The 21,364-nt window shown below is 47.5% G+C and overlaps 1 protein-coding gene across 1 annotated transcript in view; it reads right to left on the bottom strand.

Moving 5' to 3' along the window:
- LARS1 (leucyl-tRNA synthetase 1) overlaps positions 1-21,364 on the bottom strand; it is a 238,577-nt gene that overhangs the window by 49,144 nt on the left and 168,069 nt on the right. Inside the window, exons 23-26 of the mRNA XM_078653048.1 lie at positions 16,281-16,464; positions 14,352-14,442; positions 2,896-3,036; positions 1,475-1,615 (exon numbers count right to left, since the gene is read on the bottom strand). Coding sequence (XP_078509174.1) covers positions 1,475-1,615; positions 2,896-3,036; positions 14,352-14,442; positions 16,281-16,464 — 557 coding nt within the window. The remainder of the gene's footprint in view (positions 1-1,474; positions 1,616-2,895; positions 3,037-14,351; positions 14,443-16,280; positions 16,465-21,364) is intronic.

Here is a 21,364-nt window from a genome sequence, read left to right as displayed (position 1 = left end):
TTTCAACTAACCAACCTACCACAGGCAGAGCTACACACACACACACACCTGCTCAGTGCCAGTAAACCCTTCCAGGCGATAATGCACTTTACAAATACAAACAACATACCATAAAACATAACATAACATCCTTGAGTACATGTCGCGAAACCCAGGTTAGGAACCACTGGCGTGGAAAAATATTCCTATCTTTCCCTGCTAAGGAAAGTGCCCACAAGTAAATGTATCTTTTACAAAAAAGCTGCAAGAGAAGTCTCACTCTGTACACGGTTTGGGGGATGTAACCACTGCCTCCCTAAATATCGCTCTTACTTGTTCTAGTATCTACTGAATACTGTACAATGACTGCTATATGTCAAGCCCAAATTCCTAAGTCACTCATCACCCAAAAACCGCTCATGTTGCCCTCAACTCTCAGAATAAAATATCACTCATTTAAAAGTCACGAATCATACTCAATATATGTCAATGAATAGTTTAGCCGCAACAGCATTTAGATGGTAAATGAGCCTTACGCAACCTGGTAAATTCAAGTCAAATCCATATTACTTACCATTTGACCAAGTCTGATAACGTTCCCCTCTCCTATTTCTAATCCTCCTTTGTTAAGCTACATTTGAATCCCTAACCTGCAGAATCATGATCTACCTGCCATGTAGTTATTTCCTTTCCCATGGCAATGCAATGCGATGGGATGGGATGGCACTGCAGTAGCACAATGTGCAACTAATGCTGTGACCCACTTTTATCCTGCGCCCCCACACTGAAGACTAGTCACCACTTCCCTGCTATGCTCTGCTGTCCAACTGCCTAGTAATTAATGTTCTGTCTCAAACCACTAACAAGCTCTTACTCCCTTGTCAACTCCACAAACCAGCTGACCCAACTATGATTCCTTGGTCATTAAGACTAGCACAGGTACCTTGTCCCAAACCTGCTGCTTTGCCTTTGACTCCCTGATCCACTGACCATCGCCAATTGCGATTCTTTTGTGACTCCCCTCAGATGTTGCTTCTTCTTTCTATTTCACACTGTCAGGTTCATGTCTGCTTCACTCTCAATGACGGGAACTGGAGTGCTGAGCTAACTCGAAACTACAGCTCAGCATGGTAACAAATTAACAGGAACGTTTTATAAATCCTTTTAGCCAATTATAAAGAACTATGGTTGCTGGAATAATGGCACACTATAGAAGGAAAAGATAAAAGACTTACAGTGAAAGTTACAGGGTATCGTACTGAGGTATCTTAGGATAAAAGAAGCTTCATGTATCACCCAATTTGAGCTAACAGTCCTTTGAAGCCATCTAACAACAAAAAGATGACTCGAGTCAACCTCTTCTAGCGGCAAACGTTCTAGTATTCACATTCTTCATCTTTAAAGAACTGTAGGTTGATCCATTAAATAGCAGTGACCTTTACCACCATACACCTCCAGCTATTTAGAATGTTAAGTGTGAACGTGTGTATCTCACCTTTCCTTTAGCTGGGGCCATGTAGCCCTTAAGGCGCAGTCTCAGTTCATGTGCTGTTTCCATAAGGTACTGCGATGAGCGCATTAGGACTTCATCCACAGGACCAGCCACTGGCCAGGAGGCTTTCATGATCGAAACAGGCTGTTGGTTTGGAGAGCAACAAAACCGCAAATCAAAAAAGTACTTGGAATGAAGACACAGAAAACAGTGAAACCCCGGAACCATTCCCAAATTGAGTAGAAGAGCAAAAATAGATCAGGGGTCCATCAAAAGGTTTCTAGTGACTGCACATCGCTTCGGTCCCTGTAAAATGTGTAACCTATAACCAATTCTTAAAGATAAGTATGTCTCATGGATTTGTTACATGCATCTTTCAGTTCCATTCTCGGCATTGGATCATTTTGCTTGAGGAAAGCAACAGAGCCTGAATGTCTGAAGAGCAAGATGGGATGAGAGGAGGGGCCAATGCTCCCAGCTTATCCATTAAAGATTCATAGTGTCAGCGAAAGAGTCACTGAAAAGTGGGCGGTAACAATAAGACTTTTCGCCCAACGTGTTCTGGTTTTAGTACAGTGGAGGCCTGTGTGTGCTCAGGTAAAATAATAATTATATCGTTTTGGCATGGTTATGACACATTAAACTAGATAATGAGAGCCTCCGATCAAGCACCCTATAATTAATTATCTCCGAGGAAGGTGACTAATTGTATTATAGACAGTAAATGTGGCGTAGACCTTATTAAAGGGGTAAGGTCAGCTTCTCTAAAGTGGCTCTTGAATACAGTACATTTTCAAAGAAGCCACAACATCCTTCTTCGTACAGGGATAAATTGCACAAGACTCGCTGTAGTGCTTCTTGTGTTGTCACTATTACTCGTCAACGTGCTCTTGCAGGATAGAACTGTCTATTCCAACAGAGCAAAGACAAGAACTCTTTCTAAACATAAAAAAAGTGTTAAATTGCACAAAACACCGCTGAGTCAGTAAGGTGGTTCTCCTGGATGTAGGCTGTAACTTGTAATATCCAACAAAGCATAAAGCAACATTTAAGTAATAAAACAGATCAATACACAGGAGGAAGCAGAGGTTTATGGAAGACTTCAATAAAGGAACTGAAGCGTCTGAGCATGCAAGTTAGTTTTCATTGCTTTAGAGCCCAATGTTACTTTTAATTGGATGGTTTGGTTCCAACAGGATACTCTTAGCTAAACCTTGTGGGTCAGTAAGGGTTCATCATGCATGCTGGGGGCCTTGGTGTTCAGTCTCTTTAGGACCTCTTTCTTGATTCAGTGAACTGAAACCTGGTCGCTTTACTGCCCTTGCAGTCTTCCCTGTACTGCAAACAGTACATGCTGCTTAGCTGCCTCTTCTGCCCTCAGGCAGAATCTGCTGGAGCCCTCTCCCCCAGCAGCCGCCACCTACCTTCCCCAGCAGCGACCAGATGTGCTCGCACAAGTGAGGGCAGATGGGAGTCAGCAGCAGCGTCTGGGTTTCAATGAACTGGAGCACCAGGTCCCTCTGCATCCCTTCGATGGCCAGTTCACGGTACTTGTCTTTTGCAGCCTGAAACAGAGCCAAGGCGTTAAGGCACTGCAGCTGGCACAAGGTCCACTTCCAAAGCAGAATCACATCAAAACAACATTCAAAGTTTCTCTATCAAAAAATGAAACAGCTGGACAGAATAATGCTTAAAGACAATTTGGTACTACTCTTACATCTGAAATATAAAATAGCCACTTCACGTGTTTGGAAAGTAAGTTGTGATTACAAAAGTTTACATAGTATGGCCATTATAGATATGCTTCATCACAGTTTTATTTAGAAACGGAGAACTTTAAAGACAAAATGGCTGCATCTTAATTTCCCAAATGACCACCTCTCCAAAAAGTGTGATCCAGAAACTGTTGCCTCGATTACCAAACAATTTCCACAGTTTCCTTCAACAGCCTACAATAGTCACGCCCCTCTTCCCAAAATGCATCAGCCACAACCTTTTGTTCAGTGATGGGACTGAACCTGGAGTTTCTTCGCTCCTATCCTTGATGCACTCTTGCTCTCTAAATTCATGCCTGGACAAAGCTTTTCTCGCTATGGGAATAATGGTTGTAGATTACCTGGTTCCTCCTTAGGGGCACTCATCTGTGGCTTGAGTCAATATTTGCTAGAGCAACTTAAAAAGAGCCCTTATTGCCTGGAGCTACAGGCAGTGCTGCTTCAGTAATACGGAGACTAGACCATGGGTACTCACAAACTTTCTCTCGGGGGCCAAATTTACAGTGTGGTTTGTGTCCGAGGGCCGCACCTGTGGGGGTGTGGTCAGTGGGGGAGGGGGCGGAGCTACAATAACAACAAAAAAACTGACCATGAGGTCGATCACTGGACGCCTTCGTCCACTGAGCCACCAGGTCCGGCATACACAAATCTCTCTCGCTCCCTCACTCCGTCTCCCTCCCTCTGTCTCCCTTTCCCTCCCTCACTGTCTCCCTTTCCCTCACTCACTCACTCTGTCTCCCTTTCCCTCCTTCACTCTGTCTCCCTCAATCTACCTTTCCCTCCCTTCTCCCTCCCTCCCTCTCCCTTCCTCCCTTTCCCTCCCCGTCTCCCTCTGTCTCCCTTTCCCTCCCTCGCTCTCCCTCCCCCTCTGTCTCTCTTTCCCTCCCTCACTCTCACTCTCCCTCCCTTTCCCTCCTTCCCTTTCCCTCCCTCCCTCTCTCCCTCCCTCCCCATCTGTCTCTCTCCCTTTCCCTCCCTCCCTCTTCCTCCCTTTCCCTCCCTCCCCATCTGTCTCCCTCTCCCTCCCTCCCTCCCTCTGTCTCCCTTTCCCTCCCTCACTCTCCTTCCGTCTCCCTCTCCCTCCCTCCCTCTGTCTCCCTTTCCCTCCCTCAACCTCCCTCTCCCTCCCTTTCCTCACTCTCCCTTTGTCCCCCTTTCCCTCCCTCACTCTCCCTCGGTCTCCCTTTCCCTCCCTCCCTCCCTCCCTCACTCTCCCTCCCCCTCCCTCCCCCTCCCTCTCCCTCCCTCTCCCTCCCTCACTCTCCCTCCCCCTCCCTCTCCCTCACTCTCCCTCTGTCTCCTTCTCCCTCCCTCACTCTCCCCCTCCCTCCCTCCCTTCCCCTCCCTCCCCCTCTGTCTCCCTCTGTCTCCCTCACTCTCCCTCTGTCTCCTTCTCCCTCCCTCGCTCTCCCCCTCCCTCCCTCTGTCTCCCTCTCCCTCCCTCACTCTCCCTACCTTTCCCTCCCTCTTTCTCCCTCTCTCCCTCCCTCTCCCCCTGTCTCTGTCTCTCTCCCTTTCCCTCCCTCCCTCCCTCTCCCTCTGTCTTCCTTTCCCTCCCTCTCCGTTTCCCTTTCCCTCCCTCTCCCCGTTTCCCTTTCCCTCCCTCATTCTCCATCTGTCTCCCTTTCCCTCCCTCACTCTCCCTCGGTCTCCCTTTACCTCCCTCACTCTCCATCTGTCTCCCTTTCCCTCCCTCTCCCTTTTCCTCCCTCACTCTCCCACTGTCTCCCTTTCCCTCCCTCACTCTCCCTCCCTCTGTCTCCCTCTCCATCCTTAACTCTCCATCCCTTTCCCTCCCTCTTCCTCCCTCTCTCACTCCCTCCGTCTCCCTCTCCCTCTGTCTCCCTTTAACTCCATCCCTCACTCTCCCTCCCTTTCCCTCTGTCTCTGTCTCCCTCTCCCTCCCTCTCAATCTGTCTCCCTTTCGCTTTCCCTCCCTCCTGTTCCCTCCCTCACTCTCCCTTCTTTCCCTCCCTCTCTCTTCCTCCCTTTCCCTCCCTCCCTCCCTCTACACCTGTCTCCATTTTCCTCCCTCTCCCTGTCTCCCTTTCCCACCCTCTCCCTGTCTCCCTTTCCCTCCCTCTGTCTCCCTCTCCCTCCCTCTCCGCCTGTCTCCCTCTACCTCCCTCCGTCATCTTACCCTGCCTGTGTGTCAGCCGGGGCTGAGACAGCTTCTGGGCACACACACAGCCGCACCCTAGCACTTCACACGTCTTTAAAAGACCATTGGCATGTTAATGAGGCTTTGTTGTATTTCACCTCTTAGCCCCCTGCACGGCCCCCACGGAGCAGCAGAGTCTCTGAGTCGCGCTGCTGCAACTGGAAGTGCTTGAAGACACTCTTTAAAAAAAAAAATTAAAACACTGGTACGATGTCTGCAAGGTCCGCGGGCCGCCAAGGAAGGCTTGCCGGGCCGCCAAGGAAGGCTTGCCGGGCCGCTGGCGCCCCGCGGGCCATACTATGAGTACCTGTGGTCTAGACTGTTCTAACAACAAATGACCCAAAGCCAGAAGCCATCCTCAGGGTCTCTAAAATCAAATCAAGCACAGTGACTACCCACTTCTGGGATGTTGTCTAACAACAGTGGCCGGATCAGAAGTCTCTAGTGCTTAAATAATGTAAGCAACACATCGCATTCTCCAGTTGCAAAGCTGGCACCGATTGCCGAGGATGCTTACGTATGAGAATTAGAAGAGGTGTTAAAAAGACACTGACACTCCATCATCCATGCTGTTCATGATGCCAGGTAGGTACAGTGGGTTCAGAGTAGACAATGAAATGGATGGAGAGCACGGGGCTGTAGCCTTTGATTTTCTATGATGCCAATCAACTTTGAAATTGTGAGGTATAAAATGTAGGAGTACATGTTGCCTGGAGCATCCAGGGTGACAACAGCTTTTTAGGTCTCGCGTGGCGTACTGCGCACATGCGCAGTCAAGCTTGCGAGATTTTATGTTTTAGAGTGTACTTCACTAGCGACGGTTAAGTCCCACCCCTCTTCTCCATTGGCTGGCCTCCTAAACGGTGGCCAGCCATTGGAGAAGAGGTCGCCATGACGTATTTCTGGCTTACTTGACTTCCTGCTGGCGTAAAAGCGTTCTTATTTTCTTTATGGGTCCAACAGATGGCCCCATAAAAAAGATAAGGAACCTTTTACGTCAGCAGGAAGTCAGTCTGAAAGGGACAGGGCTGAAAGACAAAAGGCTGTGTCACCTTGAAGGAACCGCCTCTCCGTGCTCAACTGGGCCGCACGAGGAGCATACAGGCCCTCCCACCCCCTGTGCGAAAACCACGCGGTGCTTGCCTCGCACCATCGCGGCCTCTCCAGGATGCATGTCAGCACAGGGCCTCTCCACACAGCAGCAGAAGCAGCACCCTGGCAATGCACACAGCAAGAGCCTGCCCCTGCGCAAGCACACAGCAAGAGCCTACACAAGTACACATCAAGAGCCTACACAAGCACACAGCAAGAGCCTGGCAACCCACAAAGCAAGAGCCTGACCCTACACAAGCACACAGGAAGAGCCTGCCCCTACACAAGCACACAGCAAGAGCCTACACAAGCACACAGCAAGAGAATGCCCCTGCACAAGCACACAGCAAGAGGCTGCACAAGCACACAGAAAGAGCCTGCACAAGCACACAGAAAGAGCCTGCACAAGCACACAGAAAAGCCTACACAAGCACAAAGCAAGAGCCTGGCAACCCACACAGCAAGAGCCTGCCCCTACACAAGCACACAGCAAGAGCCTGCACCTACACAAGCACACAGCAAGAGCCCGCCCCTACACAAGCACACACCAAGAGCCTGGCAACCCACATAGCAAGAGTCTGCCCCTACACAAGCACACAGCAAGTCTGCCCCTACACAAGCACACAGCAAGAGCCTGCCCCTACACAAGCACACAGCAAGAGCCTACACAAGCACACAGAAAGAGCCTGCCCCTGCACAAGCACACAGCAAGAGCCTGGCAACCCACACAGCAAGGGCCTACCCCTACACAAGCACACAGCAAGAGCCTGCCCCTACACAAGGACACAGCAAGAGCCTGACCCTACACCAGCACACAGCAAGAGCCGGCCCCAGCACAAGCCCGCAGCAAGAGCCTACACAAGCACACAGCAAGAGCCTGGCAATCCACACAGCAAGAGCCTGACCCTACACAAGCACACAGCAAGAGCCTGCCCCTACACATGAACACAGCAAGAGCATGCCCCCACACAAGCACACAGCAAGAGCCTGTGTGTGTGTGTGGGACTCTGTGTGTGTGGGGGGCTCTGTGTGTGTGGCTCTGTGTATGTGTGTGTGTGTGTGAGTGGCGCAGTGTGTGTATGTGGTTCAGTGTGTACCTGTGTGTGTGTGGCTCTGTGTGTGTGTGTGGTTCTGTGTGCGTGTGTGGCACTGTGTGGGGGGGCTCTGTGTGTGGGGGGGCTGTGTGTGGGGGGGTGTGGGTCTGTGTGTTTGTGTGTGGCATTTGCGGGAGATTAAGCTATTGTAAATGACAATGCCATTTATTTATCTGTTTTCAAAACAAACACATAAATGAAAATTGTCATTTACAATGCCAATAGCTCTAACTTTTCCAAAGGCGAGACCATTGCATTGTAAATGCTTGTTATATATAATGGGCATCTGCAGGCTGGGAAATGCAAAGCAATCATGGGGTTTACTCACACTAGGCATCAAAAGATTCACACCTGGCACCGAATGCAGCTGTCCACCCCATGCAAGGGTTAATGATAGTGGGAACAGCAACACACTTGTTTAACTGCACCATTAAGTGCCATCTCTCCCCAAAATCCCTCTATGATGACACAAGGAGGGTTTAAAAGATGTTAAATGTGATCCTGTGAAGTCCTACTAATGGGGAAACCTCAAGAGAACTGATCCCTTTTAAAGGTCAGCATTTAAACAAACCTCCCTCCCAACTGATGCGGATATACCTGTCTAATAAAACACGCAATTTCGGTTTAATCCTAAAGTTTATGGAGCAACACGAACCTCCAGACAGTGGATCAGAGAGGCACGAGTAAAATCCTTGGGTTGGAGACAGTTACTATGGCAGTGCCTAGAGATTAATGTGGTAGCACTACTCAGTCTTTAAAGGGCACCTGGAACCCTGAGCAACTGGGAAATCGACATGTGTGCGTTCTAGCTTCTGTATTTTATGAGCTAGGAAGGAATATGGGTGGTAAAAAAAATTGTAAACACAACACTCCAATGTTTAATTATTTTCATAGGGGCACATGCTCAAATTATTCTCGGTTGTCAACCTGGGAATCCTTGATAGTCCTAATATAAAGAAGAGCCATAACACTGTTACTGCATCATACTTGATCTAGCCTATGCATTGCATTATATTACCCTAAATTCCAGTAGATTCGAGGAAAAGCCCTAGAGGAGGAAGGAGAGTCACTTCTTTAATTTTAATAGATTCACATGCTTGAATTACACCTAGATGGCAGATAAAACGTGGGATGGCATGGAATATAATACAAACAAATGATGAGTGTTGTGAAATATGTTTGTCTAGTCTTTGTAAATCTGTGGGGAGTGCTCTATTCGATCATAGAAGAAAAAAATTAGGTCAGTAGAGCCATTTGTTGGTTCAAGAGAGAGGACAACAGCAGCTTTGGCAGAAATTGTGTGTTTACTCTGAGAACTATTTCGTATTTTTGAAATTTAAGGTGTGGCTCCTTTAAATAAAGATCTTGTAGCGCACTAACTCTGTCTGCAGATATGATTGTATGAAACACAGATAACTTCCACAAGAGTGCTGAGTGGTTCCCCATTTAAAGTGGTCAAATGGATCCTTCTTGGATACGGTGTTGAGCTAGAAGATGGATACTGGTTTTGACACAAGGAGATATGTCTTTGAAAGTTCTTCCACAAACTCCTTCGCAAATCTTTGCAAGACAAGGGATGGAATACGAGGCCTTCTGCTGAATCTAGATATTTCTGTTGAGTGAACTGTAATGGAGGAAGTGGAGTGTGTCAGCAGCAGTGAAATTTGTTTATCATCAGGAGGCCTACTCTTTAAGTATGGGAATGGGTCATGCGGTTAAGTTTATGGGCCTGTCTAATGCTGTGATTGTTGTGCATGGCCCTCAGTGAAGTGTTGTCGATGTCTTTGCTCCTTATCCTCTTCGCTATTGCCCTAGACATGCTTAGTTATCTTGCATAAGAGGAAAATGACCCATTACTTTTTTAGCAAGGTTGTTTAAACGATTATAGAGGCTGAGCCATTGGAGGTCTTGGAGGAAACTGGAATATTAGTGCTGGTACTATTCGCACAAATGAATTGTGAACTAGCACAATAGAATGAGGAATTGTAGAGTAAAATGCATACATCATGGTCTATAATGAGCCGTACAACTACACAAGGACCTGAACAATAGTAACAGCTCAGGAGTCACATATTAGTTGGTTCTCACATTGGGTCCAGCACAGCCCAGAGTGCCTGCAGTGTACTCGGTCGCCTGATTCATCATCTTCAGCAGATATTCAAGTTCTGTGGTCATTGCGCCAGATGAGATTCTGCTTCACTAGCTAAACATCTTTCATGTTATTCTCGTCATCGTCGTTTTACTGACTTGAAGAAGGCTCCGCTAGCATTTAATGCGACAGATGTAAAGCAGAAATCAGAGACTGTTGGACGAGGCATGTTAAAAGGAATAAGCAACAACGCCATTGTAAAGGCTCTAACTGATGAACGCTTGGTTAAAAATTCAGTACTGCTGATCAGCATTGACAAAGAACTGCTGATGAGTGTCATCAAGGAGGAAGTGCCAATGAACACCATTGAGGTGGAAGCGCTGACGAGCGCCGTAGAGGTGGAAGTGAGGTTGAGTGCCCTCAAGGGGAAACAGCATGCACCATCAAGACTGAAGTGCCAGTTAAAGTCATCAAGGGGGAAATGTCAGCAAGAGCCATCAAGGTGAGAAGTCCTGACGAGTGCCATCAAGGAGGAAGAGCTGACGGTTAAGGAGGAAGTGCTGGTGAGCACTGCTGAGACAGAGGAGACACTGTGTGGCCTCAGTGGTTCCTTCACTGTAGATGAGACTCACGGTACGTATCTTCTGAAGATGCAAAGGTCAACGAAGTGGCTGGTGAGGATGGCAGTAACACCCATGTGACTGACTGGTACGAAATAAACAACTTCTTTATCTTGGTTATTTCCAAAGATGATCCTGGCAACAGTGTGTGTGTTAACAAGAATGTATCCCCCAAAAGCAAGGTCCAGAAATTTGACCTTGCTTACGCGTGTTCCTTTTAAGGGAAAAACAGTACGGCCAAGAAAGTTGTTCTTTTTGCATTCACTTGTTCTTTTTAAGGGCAAAACAGAGTTTGTGTACACAAACCTTGAGTGTTTTTGAGGAAAGTCTTTACGTGCCTGATATATCTTAGGTTTGTGTTCGGTGGAGCCAATAAACACCTCAAATGTGTGTTCCCAGACCAGTAGAGAGGAATCTGCTTTTATCAGCAAGTCACCCAATTATGGAAATACATGGACTCCTGAGCGTCTCAGTGAAGCTACCACAATTACCGACGTAAAAACAACTATAGTGGTCATCAGTTCAAACGGTAGGACCATGAGCTGATTGTGTTGGGTTTACACCATGAACCTAATGTAACGTCTGTGAGTGGGGAGAACCAGAAGTGGCCCCAGGTACGCCAACTAGTCTTACTATATTAAGAGCTGCTAGTCCTTGTCCTGTTGAATGAAGTTCAGAAAGTGAATATCCAGAAGGGGTCTCAGTCCACTGTTACTCTTGAGGACCAAGAAGCAGATGGATAGAATGTGGAGCACCTTTCTTCCAGTGGTAACACTTCTATCGCCCCTTTGAGCAGCACAGCAAGAAGCTATAGGTCTACTGCTTTTGCATCTCTGGAAACAGCTGTTCAGCAACAAAGGCATGTCAACGACTGTGGCTCTGACAAGTCAGTAGATTGCATACAAGAGTGCAAACACATATACTACAGGTGCTCATACACCATGCAACAATATCCACAGTGACCAGGCCACATCAAGATCTGCATCTAACCCATCATTGAATAGGCCTGCAAATGGCTTTTTAATGTGGTCTGACAGGCTGAACACAGTAGGTTAATACCAATTTTCACAAGGCATGAAAATAATGGTTCAGTTGGCAGGGGCCTTTAGAAGTAGGGAGCCAGAGACTACCACAACCTAACTCTTTTCTACCTGGAAGTCAAGCTTCTTCAACTCTATAAGGCGGCAACATGGGGAAAGCATTCTGGTTTTACTTCAAGGAGGCAATTTGGACAACCAGACTTTATGGGGTCTGGTGAGAGGGCAAAAAGTAGGGGTAACCTGGAGCAAGCTTATGGATCTGGCTGTCTGTCTGTCTGTCTGTCTGTGGAATGGTTGGTCCAAAACGGGTTTCTTCCATGCATTCATGGAAGGGCCCAAGAGGGCCTAACTGGCTGAAAGCAAAGGTCCTGCAACTAAAGCAACTGAGGAGGAGGGTTGCAAGATCTTAGTCAAAATGTTAGACATCACTGCAGCTGGGGTGGTTTTAGCTGCTTTTTGTACTACAGTCATGAACACACTCTGAGGTAAAGCCCATCAGTAAGGGAAGTCTCCTTCTGGTGAGGTATCTAGGTCACTCACATCTTGTAAGTCTAGAAATAAGCAAGCATCATTTTCATTATTGGTAAGGAGGCTGTCAGCCTCCAAACCATCAGTATCTGTATAGCCATATTCTTTAATCTGGCACTGCAAATGCTTAAAAGCAAAAAAAATCCCATTCATCCAAACAAATTTCTGAGCCCTAGGGAGGTTATCTGCCATGGGAGCATGATTAAAGTTCACCTCTACACCAGCATTTGGGGAGGCTCTGACTAAACAAGGAAGGCACACTGGAAGGCATGGACTTCTTTTCAAGCGCTGAGGTCCTGGGATGTGTGGTGTCAGGCAAGGTGTGGGTCAAAGGTGCCAGATTTGCCATACCTGCTGGAACATGCTCTCTGGTGGGGGAATGCTAAGAGGGTGCAGGAGCCATCCTGAGATTTAGCCGAATGGCCAGAGCTGCCGACTTTTGGACTCAAACCTAGCTACCCAATTCCACAGTAAGTTCAACTTCCCCGGAGTCGGTTCTACTTCCTCTGATTCTAGGCAAATCCCGTAATCACCCCATGCAAGAAAACCAAAAATTAATCTGGACTTGTGTAACGTAAACTGTTCCTCAGGTAAAGCGATACAATGCCCTCAGGCCAAGTCTGCGCTATATGATGCACCTCAACAGCCGCCTCACATTCTACACACCCACCCGCCAGCTCCGATCCGCCAGCCTCGCCCTCGCCTCCATCCCACTATTCCGAAAATCCACCGTCGGAGGATGCTCCTTCTCCTACCTAGCAGCCAAGACATGGAACTTCCTCCCCACTCACCTACGGCTGATCCTGGACCATCTCTCCTTCAGGAAACAACTCAAGACCTGTTTGTTTGAGCAGTAGCAACCCCCCCCCCCCCTCCTCCTCAGCGCCTTGAGACCCTTACGGGTAAGTAGCGCGCTCTACAAATTTTGATGATTGATTGATTGATTAAAATGCAAAAATAAAAAATTCAATTAAAAAAGTCAAAAGGCAAAGGCCTTTGCAGAGTCAGTTGGTGGACTAAGAAATTCCTGTCTCGTTGATTTCAGCAAAAGGTCTTCTCCGAAACAGAGATTGTTTCCTCCAGGAAGAAAGAGGGCTTCTCCATCCAATGTTGCTTTGTGTGTTTTTTTTTTTTAGGTGGGAAGATTTTTGGGGCGATCGTTCTCTTTCAGGTGGCTTATCTGAGGGTGAAGTTTATTTGGGAGTTTCTCTAGAGAACTTAGCCAGAAAAAACGTGGTCACCAGATCCCTGATGGCATTCAGGTACACAAAGGCACAAAGAGTAGGGCACAATGTCATGCTCTCTTCCGAGACACCACATGCAGTTGTAGTGGATGTGAAGGAATATCTTCTTTCGTGATGTGCAACAAGACATGAAATCACAAAGATTTGGAGGAGACATTTGACCTAGCCCCTAATGCAGATTTTTTCCGTCTTTGAGACACCCAGGTAGAGCTCCGGACCTGTATCAATGATTTGCGGAAAAACAGAAATGGACACCAGCGTTCCGGGAGATGCCCAACATACTTTGATGTCACTGTGTCCAGTGGTGGAATCTCAGTTAGAGTTGCATGGTGTCACATGTCTGTGCTCGAGAGCCGCTACTGGGGAAAACATTTCCAGACCAGTCTGGAAGGATAATTCGAAAGAGGAAGAAGATGTATTCATCAGAATTGTGAAATTAGAAATTGAGAATACAACGCAATAATGAAAGTAATGGGAATCTTGCAAAAGGAAAGGGGGACTACATTATAGTCCAGAAAATTAGACTGGGATGATTTATGAAGTGGAAGGAAAAAAAGCCACTTCATGAAACGAGGCGTCATCAGCTTAACCCCAATTCATAGACTCACCAATTATATCACGTCTTTGCGCAATTTAGATATCTACTATCATGGATGAGTTCAAGGAGAGTTCTTCAAAATGTAATTACTTGCTCATTCAACCGCATGTTCCTCCATCTCCCTTGTGCTACAGTCACACAGATTATTACCGGTGCGTGTTCCTTGCTAAAGCTCTGAATACATTGAGCTTTTGCTTATGCATCTATTCGGTGGTGAAAGGACTCGAATTAAAAGGCAGCTAAGGGGGCAGGTTTAAATGGCACAGAATGGGATTCCACCATACATTGAAATGATCTATTCACAAACCATCAAAAATGGAAAATCAAAAACATACAAATGGAAGTAAAGATTAAAAACAAATCTCAACCACCGAGAGCACAAATAATGAAATAAAACAATCATTTCACACCACTAACTAACAATGCACATTGAGGAAGAACCTAATGTGAGAGTGCTAAGGTACCAAAAACCAAATGTGGACAGTGTTACCCCATAAACGAAATCAGAAAATGACTGCAGGGCACTGGGTAGTAAAAAAATAAAATAAAATAAAAACATAAAAAGATAACGTCCTGCTCTGACTGCACAATGAAGCTTGGAGCAATTCAAGCCACAACCTCGCTTTAAGCTGCACCTACCTGAAACTCAAAGAATCCAGTTTTCAGTCCTTCCTTAAACATCAGCTTCTCATAATTCTGTTCAGTCTTGACCACACCTGCATTCATCTCACTAGAAAAAAAACAAAGGAAACACTAAGTGCAATCGATGTCGATAATCCTCCAGCCACAGCAATAGGTCTCTTTCCTGAAACGACATTCTAATGGAAGTGGGCAAAGCAAAGGGTTGGTAATGGAAGAGCGAATGCTGTTGACTGCGGGTGTCGAGCAGCCCCACAGCCAGCTCAGCCTATGCAGATTGACTAGGGCAGGAGAAGATGCGGTGGAAGACCACTTGATTGCTAGGAGTATGACTGTGCGTAGAGTGGATAGAGAGCTTGGCTGATCCATTACAATGCACAAACCGTGTGCAGGGATCACACCTCATCCACGCAAGAATGACTTCCTGGGACAATCGTGCCAGACAGGAAGGGTTAAAATGGCTCTCTGTATAGGAGTCTGGTCCCATTGCCCTCACCGCAAAAATGGGCAGAAGTCTATACTCAATCACGTCTGTGTTCACCACACCTTCTACGGTTGGGTAAGCTGCTATTCGATGATCACATCATAACAACAAATACACCACACAAACTAAATATTTGGGCACAGAGGCATTAGTGCTTTGAAGCCAGGACCATGGTACGATAGTAATTACGAGATTCCAGGCCAGGCACAAGGAGGTCTCAAATATGTACACAGTACACAATCAAGCAATATGTGTGTGCCGTTCAAATGTTTACCTAGTATTAAACTGTTGTGATTGAGTTTTTCAATCTTTTTAAAAAGTAGAATGGCTAGTGTAAAGCAATATTTAAATTGGAGTACAATTGGTTTCCTTAATTTTTCAGTACTACAAACTACTAGTGACAGCTTCAAGCTGAGACTTTTACAGGACGTACATCACTCTACCTTGATAGCAATATGGTTTTATATAATACAGTTTTGATAGTTCGCTATTTTTGCTCACAACATGCCTTTGCATTTACTGTATACTGGGTAAAACGGTCTTGCAACAATGACTGAAAGTGCTTAGCAGATGACCTTGTTGCAGCAGATGACCTTGTTGCACGCTTTATTTGCATAAGAGGTCCTCAAATTAATTAATTTGACATGTCATCTGTAGTGAGTTTAGCAGCTGCAGTGCAGAAGAAAATATTTATAGGGCAGTTTACATCCCCTTTTACTTACAATTTCAATAGCCCTTGTACTATGCTTCACCCCCTACCTGGTTCCAAAGTAAACGAGGAAAAGGGCAAATGTGCAAGCCTCAGTGGCAGTCCAAGTTTAGCCCTCCACTGCCTCCTCGCTGTCTAAATCCCTACTTGCCTCATTCTGCAGGTACTCCAGAATCGCGACACAGCAGGATGCTACCACAAATGGACTAAGGGTGTTGAGATGTAAAGACTTGGATCATTGGGAACAGAGTTGTCCACGACTAGGTGGTAGGGTTCCAAGATATTATGAACAGAATGTACATATTAAATATGTAAAAGACAGGAAGGTCAATCAAGGAAATGCCCACTGAGAGCAGACAAGTCATCTGGTTAAAGTACATCAAGAGTACTTCATCTAGATCATGTGCATTAACAGGAGGAAGGGCTAGTAAGGGGCACATGGTTAGGGTCATGATACACTAGAAGATGCACAATGTATCAGTGCTAGTCAAAGTGAAGGGATCAAGTTAAATAACTCACATTAGGTCTCAAAATCAAATACATTTCATCACACAAAGGTACATTCTGGTACCACAATGTTGGTGACTGCTGCAGATAGGGATATAGTTTGTACTGCTAGATGGCCCCTTTATCACCACAATGGAAGTAAAGTGCAGATGGGAGTCTGGTAGCAATAGCAGTATTTGGTGTTTCAATAACGTAATAGGAGTGTACACAGAAGCACACTGATCTATACCTGGCAAACACCCGGTCATTAAACGTATTAGCAGGGCCGCTTCTCAGGCTGTCCCAGTTCGCCAACATCTCCTTCACCCACTCCACCCAAGTGTATAAGCGCAAAATGCCAGCATCAGCCATGGCTTCGACAAAGTTAGCATCTTCCACTGTGTCACCAGCATCAGCCAGGGCTAAGCGCATACCTGGAAAAGGAACAGAGAAAGAGATTTTTAAAGGAAGAAGATTAGCAAATATGTTGACATGGCAACAAAAGAACAGCACTTCAACGACCCTGTTCCTCTACAAGGATAGCAGCCACGCAAAGCATCTGTCACTGTAGCTATCTGATCAAATCAAAGCCTAATGTTTGGCACCATGGATCAGAAAAGCTAAAGAGAACGTTGGGAAGAATGGGTCAGAAAATCCTATAGGACAACAATGTGAAAGAAGAGGAAGTGAAAGGTTTGCATCCAAGGAATATCTGGCCATATTTCTTTAAACAACTATGATCCCTGGAAAATGTGTATTTTATCAAGCTTTTATAGTCCGATAGAAGGAGACTTACCGTGTCTGCCTGTCACCTTAGCAACCACTTTGGAGGCCTAAACCTTATATTGGTTCTTGTGGGAATGCAACATGAATCCATCCAGCTGCAAAATGAGATTCCTACGCAGCAAGCCTCGGTCAGCATCCTCGCTGTTGATACGCCGATAAAATCTAATCTGAACCGTCTTCTGAAGAACAGGTGGTTGTGTATTCCATTCTCACGTTAGTGTTTTGGACATTTCTGCATTTCAGGCTTGAACTCAAGGAGATCAGTCTTACGTTTTGCAGGATTTCAATCCCAATCACATTCAAACATACAGAGCACTCTTTCATCCAAAGCTAGATGTGGTCTAGGCATTTGGTGAGGTCCACCAGACTCCTTTCCAGTAAGTGGAGAATTTGACATTCGAGTGGGTGCATTTGGAAGTTAACCTCCTTTTGCCCCCAAAAACTCAGTAGGGATGAGTTGGAGAACACTGAGGAGTTCCCCATGGAGTACCCTACCTGAGAAGGAATACTTGCTGTGCATCAAATGGATGTTGGTAACGCCCTATTGCATGGCCCCACAGAGCCCATGCTGGAACCCATTAAAGGCATCATACATGCCGCAGCGTGTCTCCAGCTGCATCATTTACAAAATGACCAAGATCAGCACCCCGCTTATCTTGCAGACAAGCTCTCCACCTCTAGTGGTTCGACTGCAAGCTAAGAAGTGTAAAAAAGAAAAAAGAAACCAGAAGACCTTGTCCATCTATGCACCAGGATCTGGAAAAACATGGCTAGATCCATCAGGACAGCCCCAATGCTGCTCCAATCCATGATAAAGTTGAAAACTTGCCTCATTAAAGATACGTACACCACAATGCACTAAACCTTCACAACCCAGCTATCTCTCCTATCACTCGTTGACTTTATGCTCGTCTGACTTTTGTCAGCACTCCTTTCAGAGGACCATGGGGGAAGCGGAGGTTACTGGGCCAAACCGTGGAGGTCGAGGCCTTTTACTACTGATGTCCCGGGGCCCAACCTACTATGTTTTCTGAGCAACTGGGGCCATTACCCCTTCTGTACTAGACTCAGTAGTACCAACGTGGTCGAACAGTTCTAGGCTCACCTGGGGGGTGCTGAAGGTGTGAAAACAGGGGAGGGAACACAGGCTCACAACTCAAAATGCACAAAGCAGCAGCAATAAATCATTATCCAGCCAAATACTCACTTTTATGAAAAAAGAGATGTAATTTATTTCTACTGCTAACAAAGGAAAAATAAAACCTTCACAAAGAACCGGAGGTCAGCGCTCTAGTGTTTCTTTAGGTGGTTTCTTGGGTCTCACATCCTCCTTGCTTCTAGTGGTAGTGGCTATTCCCCATTCACTCTCTTAGTGTTCCAGCACTAAAAAGCTAAATAACAGCCAACTCCTCCGGGGTTGAGTGGACCTAAATCAGTCTTACCAGCACCTTGCAGGATCAGAGAGACCGAACCTCCTGAACGTGCCTCTTCCATGAGCGCTGAAGCAGCAGCATGTGATTCAGGTGAGTTTGTTGCATGCAACCCTAAGCAGGTTGCACCCAGTGGTTGGGCAGTCTTCACATGCGGTCGTGCATCTGCAGCAATCAGAGATTCTCAACAGCTCTTCTTTGCAGGGCAAGTCTCTAGTTCCTTCCTTGTTGGGTGTGTGTGTGTTTATCGTGTGTGTGCGATAAGAAGCTCCAGGTGTGCAGGGTCCACAGCAGCCTCACTCCTCTCAGTGACTACTCTGACCAGGTATCACAACTTGCTGGTCCTGGTATAGGGGATCAAAGTATCCTCACGGTACACAGGCTCCAGCCCGATCGGGACAGTTAAGTGCTCAGTGACAGTCCCTCCAGTCTAAAGCCCGGTGGCAGAGGGCTGAGGGCTTCGCGCTGAGCGTTGGGAATTGATTCCTGCTATTTTAAAACCATTTTATCCCCGCTGCTGACTGGTAGCAGCTTCATTGCTCGTCCTACCACCGGCCCGCTGATTGCAAGCGGGGACCGGCTACCTGTTTTTTTTAAGCCTCACGTCGCCCACCCCGCCCTCCTGACCCCTCCCCCTACTTGTTCTCGTGCATTTAGGCTTGCCTTCTCCCCCTCGCGCGCTGTCTAAAGCCCGGTGGCAGAGGGCTGAGGGCTTCGCGCTGAGCGTTGGGAATTGATTCCTGCTATTTTAAAACCATTTTATCCCCGCTGCTGACTGGTAGCAGCTTCATTGCTCGTCCTACCACCGGCCCGCTGATTGCAAGCGGGGACCGGCTACCTGTTTTTTTAAGCCTCACGTCGCCCACCCCGCCCTCCTGACCCCTCCCCCTACTTGTTCTCGTGCATTTAGGCTTGCCTTCTCCCCCTCGCGCGCTGTCTAAAGCCCGGTGGCAGAGGGCTGAGGGCTTCGCGCTGAGCGTTGGGAATTGATTCCTGCTATTTTAAAACCATTTTATCCCCGCTGCTGACTGGTAGCAGCTTCATTGCTCGTCCTACCACCGGCCCGCTGATTGCAAGCGGGGACCGGCTAAGTGTTTTTTTAAGCCTCACGTCGCCCACCCCGCCCTCCTGATCCCTCCCCTAACGCGTCACCACCTATATAGCCGCCCATTATGTGTCAGCGCAGCGGACGAGCGCAGCGGGCGCGACGTAGGCGCGCCGGAGTTGCGCCAGAGTTAAGCCCGTCTGCGCCCGTCCGCGGCAGACCGGGGCTATGGGCTACTACCTCTGGCTCTCGCATCCAGTATTCTGCCGCGACTTTGCTCCGACTGCGGGGCCACTGGTCTCTTGATCCCTGCTCTATTCAGCAGATTGCTTTGCTGGGCTGTAACTCTCGCGGTCACGCCTGTCCATCTGGTTGCCCGCCCCCTCATGTGTCGTCGCCTTTTCCCGCCCCACTCATCATTGGTGATTCTCATCCTTCCCCATTATTCATCATATTACTCAACACTAGATCTGCTGTCAAACATCACCATGAACTTTTCACTCTTTTAGATACTGATAAACCCGATCTTTTACTGCTTACAGAAACATGGTTTACTGAAGCTTCCCTCCCCTCCCTCCTGGCTACCCTCCCTTCGACTTATTATGCCATCCGCGCCGACCGCCCTGGTGGGAAAACGGGCGGAGGCGTTGCTCTTATCGCCCGCTCAGATCTCCTGTTTCAAGTCCTTCCTTCTCCCCCCCCTGGCCGGAATCGATTATTTGGTGGTTCGCTCTTCCTCCCTTTCCCCCCATCTAGCTATAGTGCTCGTTTATCGCCCTCCCCAATTGACTCCCTCTTTTCTCTTGGCCTTTCAAGAACTACTCGGCACCCTGTCGATCAACTATGCCTCGGCCCTAGTCCTCGGGGATTTTAATTACTGGCCTTCGGACCCTAAGGAGTGTGTGTCTTCCAAGGAATTTTCAGAAATCCTTCTTTCCCTTAACTTTGTTTCTTTTGTCCACTCCCCCACTCATATTCACGGGCACATCCTCGACCAGGTCTGGTCTCTTAACTGCACCCTCTCCACGCTGGTTGTTGCCCCTTGTACCTGGTCCGATCATTTTATTATTTCGTTCTCCCTTAGTCTTTTAGTAACTAAGTCCCCTGTGCACATTAAAAACTCCTGGGCCCGCAACTGGGGCAAGGTCAACCTGCCTGACCTTTCGGCCACACTCCTGGCCTCTCTTCCCTCCCTATCGGGACTTGATTCCGTAGCCCAAGCCTCAGCCATTGACTCATGGCTCACGGAGGGAAGCGATCATTTAGCTCCTCACCGGCGTACCTCGATTAGGCGCCCTAAAGACGCCAATCGGTGGTTTACCACCGAGCTGAAGGAATTGAAGCTCACCGTTCGAAGGGCGGAACGTAAGTGGAGACTGGATTACTCCCCGAATACCAGGACCCACTTCGTTCACCTCCTGGGGACCTATAAACAAAAAATCATTGAGGCCAAGAAAGCTTATTTCTCGGCGAAAATCTTAGCGGCCGAGAACAAACCAAAGGAGATTTTTACCATCACTCATGATTTGGCGTTCTCGGACCGGACCACACTCAAGCCCCCCCCCTCCCAGAAACTCTGCGATTCATTGAACCGTTATTTTGTCGATAAAATCACGACAATTAAATCCAACATCCCTCCCCCTTCTCCCTCTTATGTTGACCCCGTCCTTCACCCGTCCCCAGCTACTTTCAATTCCTTTCCTCCACTCTCCGAGGAACTTTTTCTGTCCATCCTCCCGAAAATCAAGTCCGGCTCCCCATCTGATATATGCCCGGCTCATATTCTACGGCAGATTTATGCGGTCTGCCCGTCGCTTCCCCTGGGCTTCCTTAACGATTCACTAGCCCGAGGGGTTGTGACCCCATCGTTAAAAGCCGCTTCTATCGTTCCCATCCTGAAGAAGCCGGGAGCTGACCCCTCTGTGATGGCTAACTATCGCCCCATCTCCCTTCTCCCTTTTTTGGCGAAGGTGCAGGAGCGGCATGTGACATCTGCACTCAGCGCCTTCGCCGAGGAGAATGGGAGGTTGGCCCCCTGCCAGGCGGGTTTTCGGCCAAGGCACTCGACTGAGT

Source organism: Lissotriton helveticus, chromosome 7, assembly GCF_964261635.1.
Source record: "Lissotriton helveticus chromosome 7, aLisHel1.1, whole genome shotgun sequence".
Lineage (NCBI taxonomy): Eukaryota > Metazoa > Chordata > Amphibia > Caudata > Salamandridae > Lissotriton > Lissotriton helveticus.
This window is presented reverse-complemented; position numbering and strand designations above follow the sequence as displayed.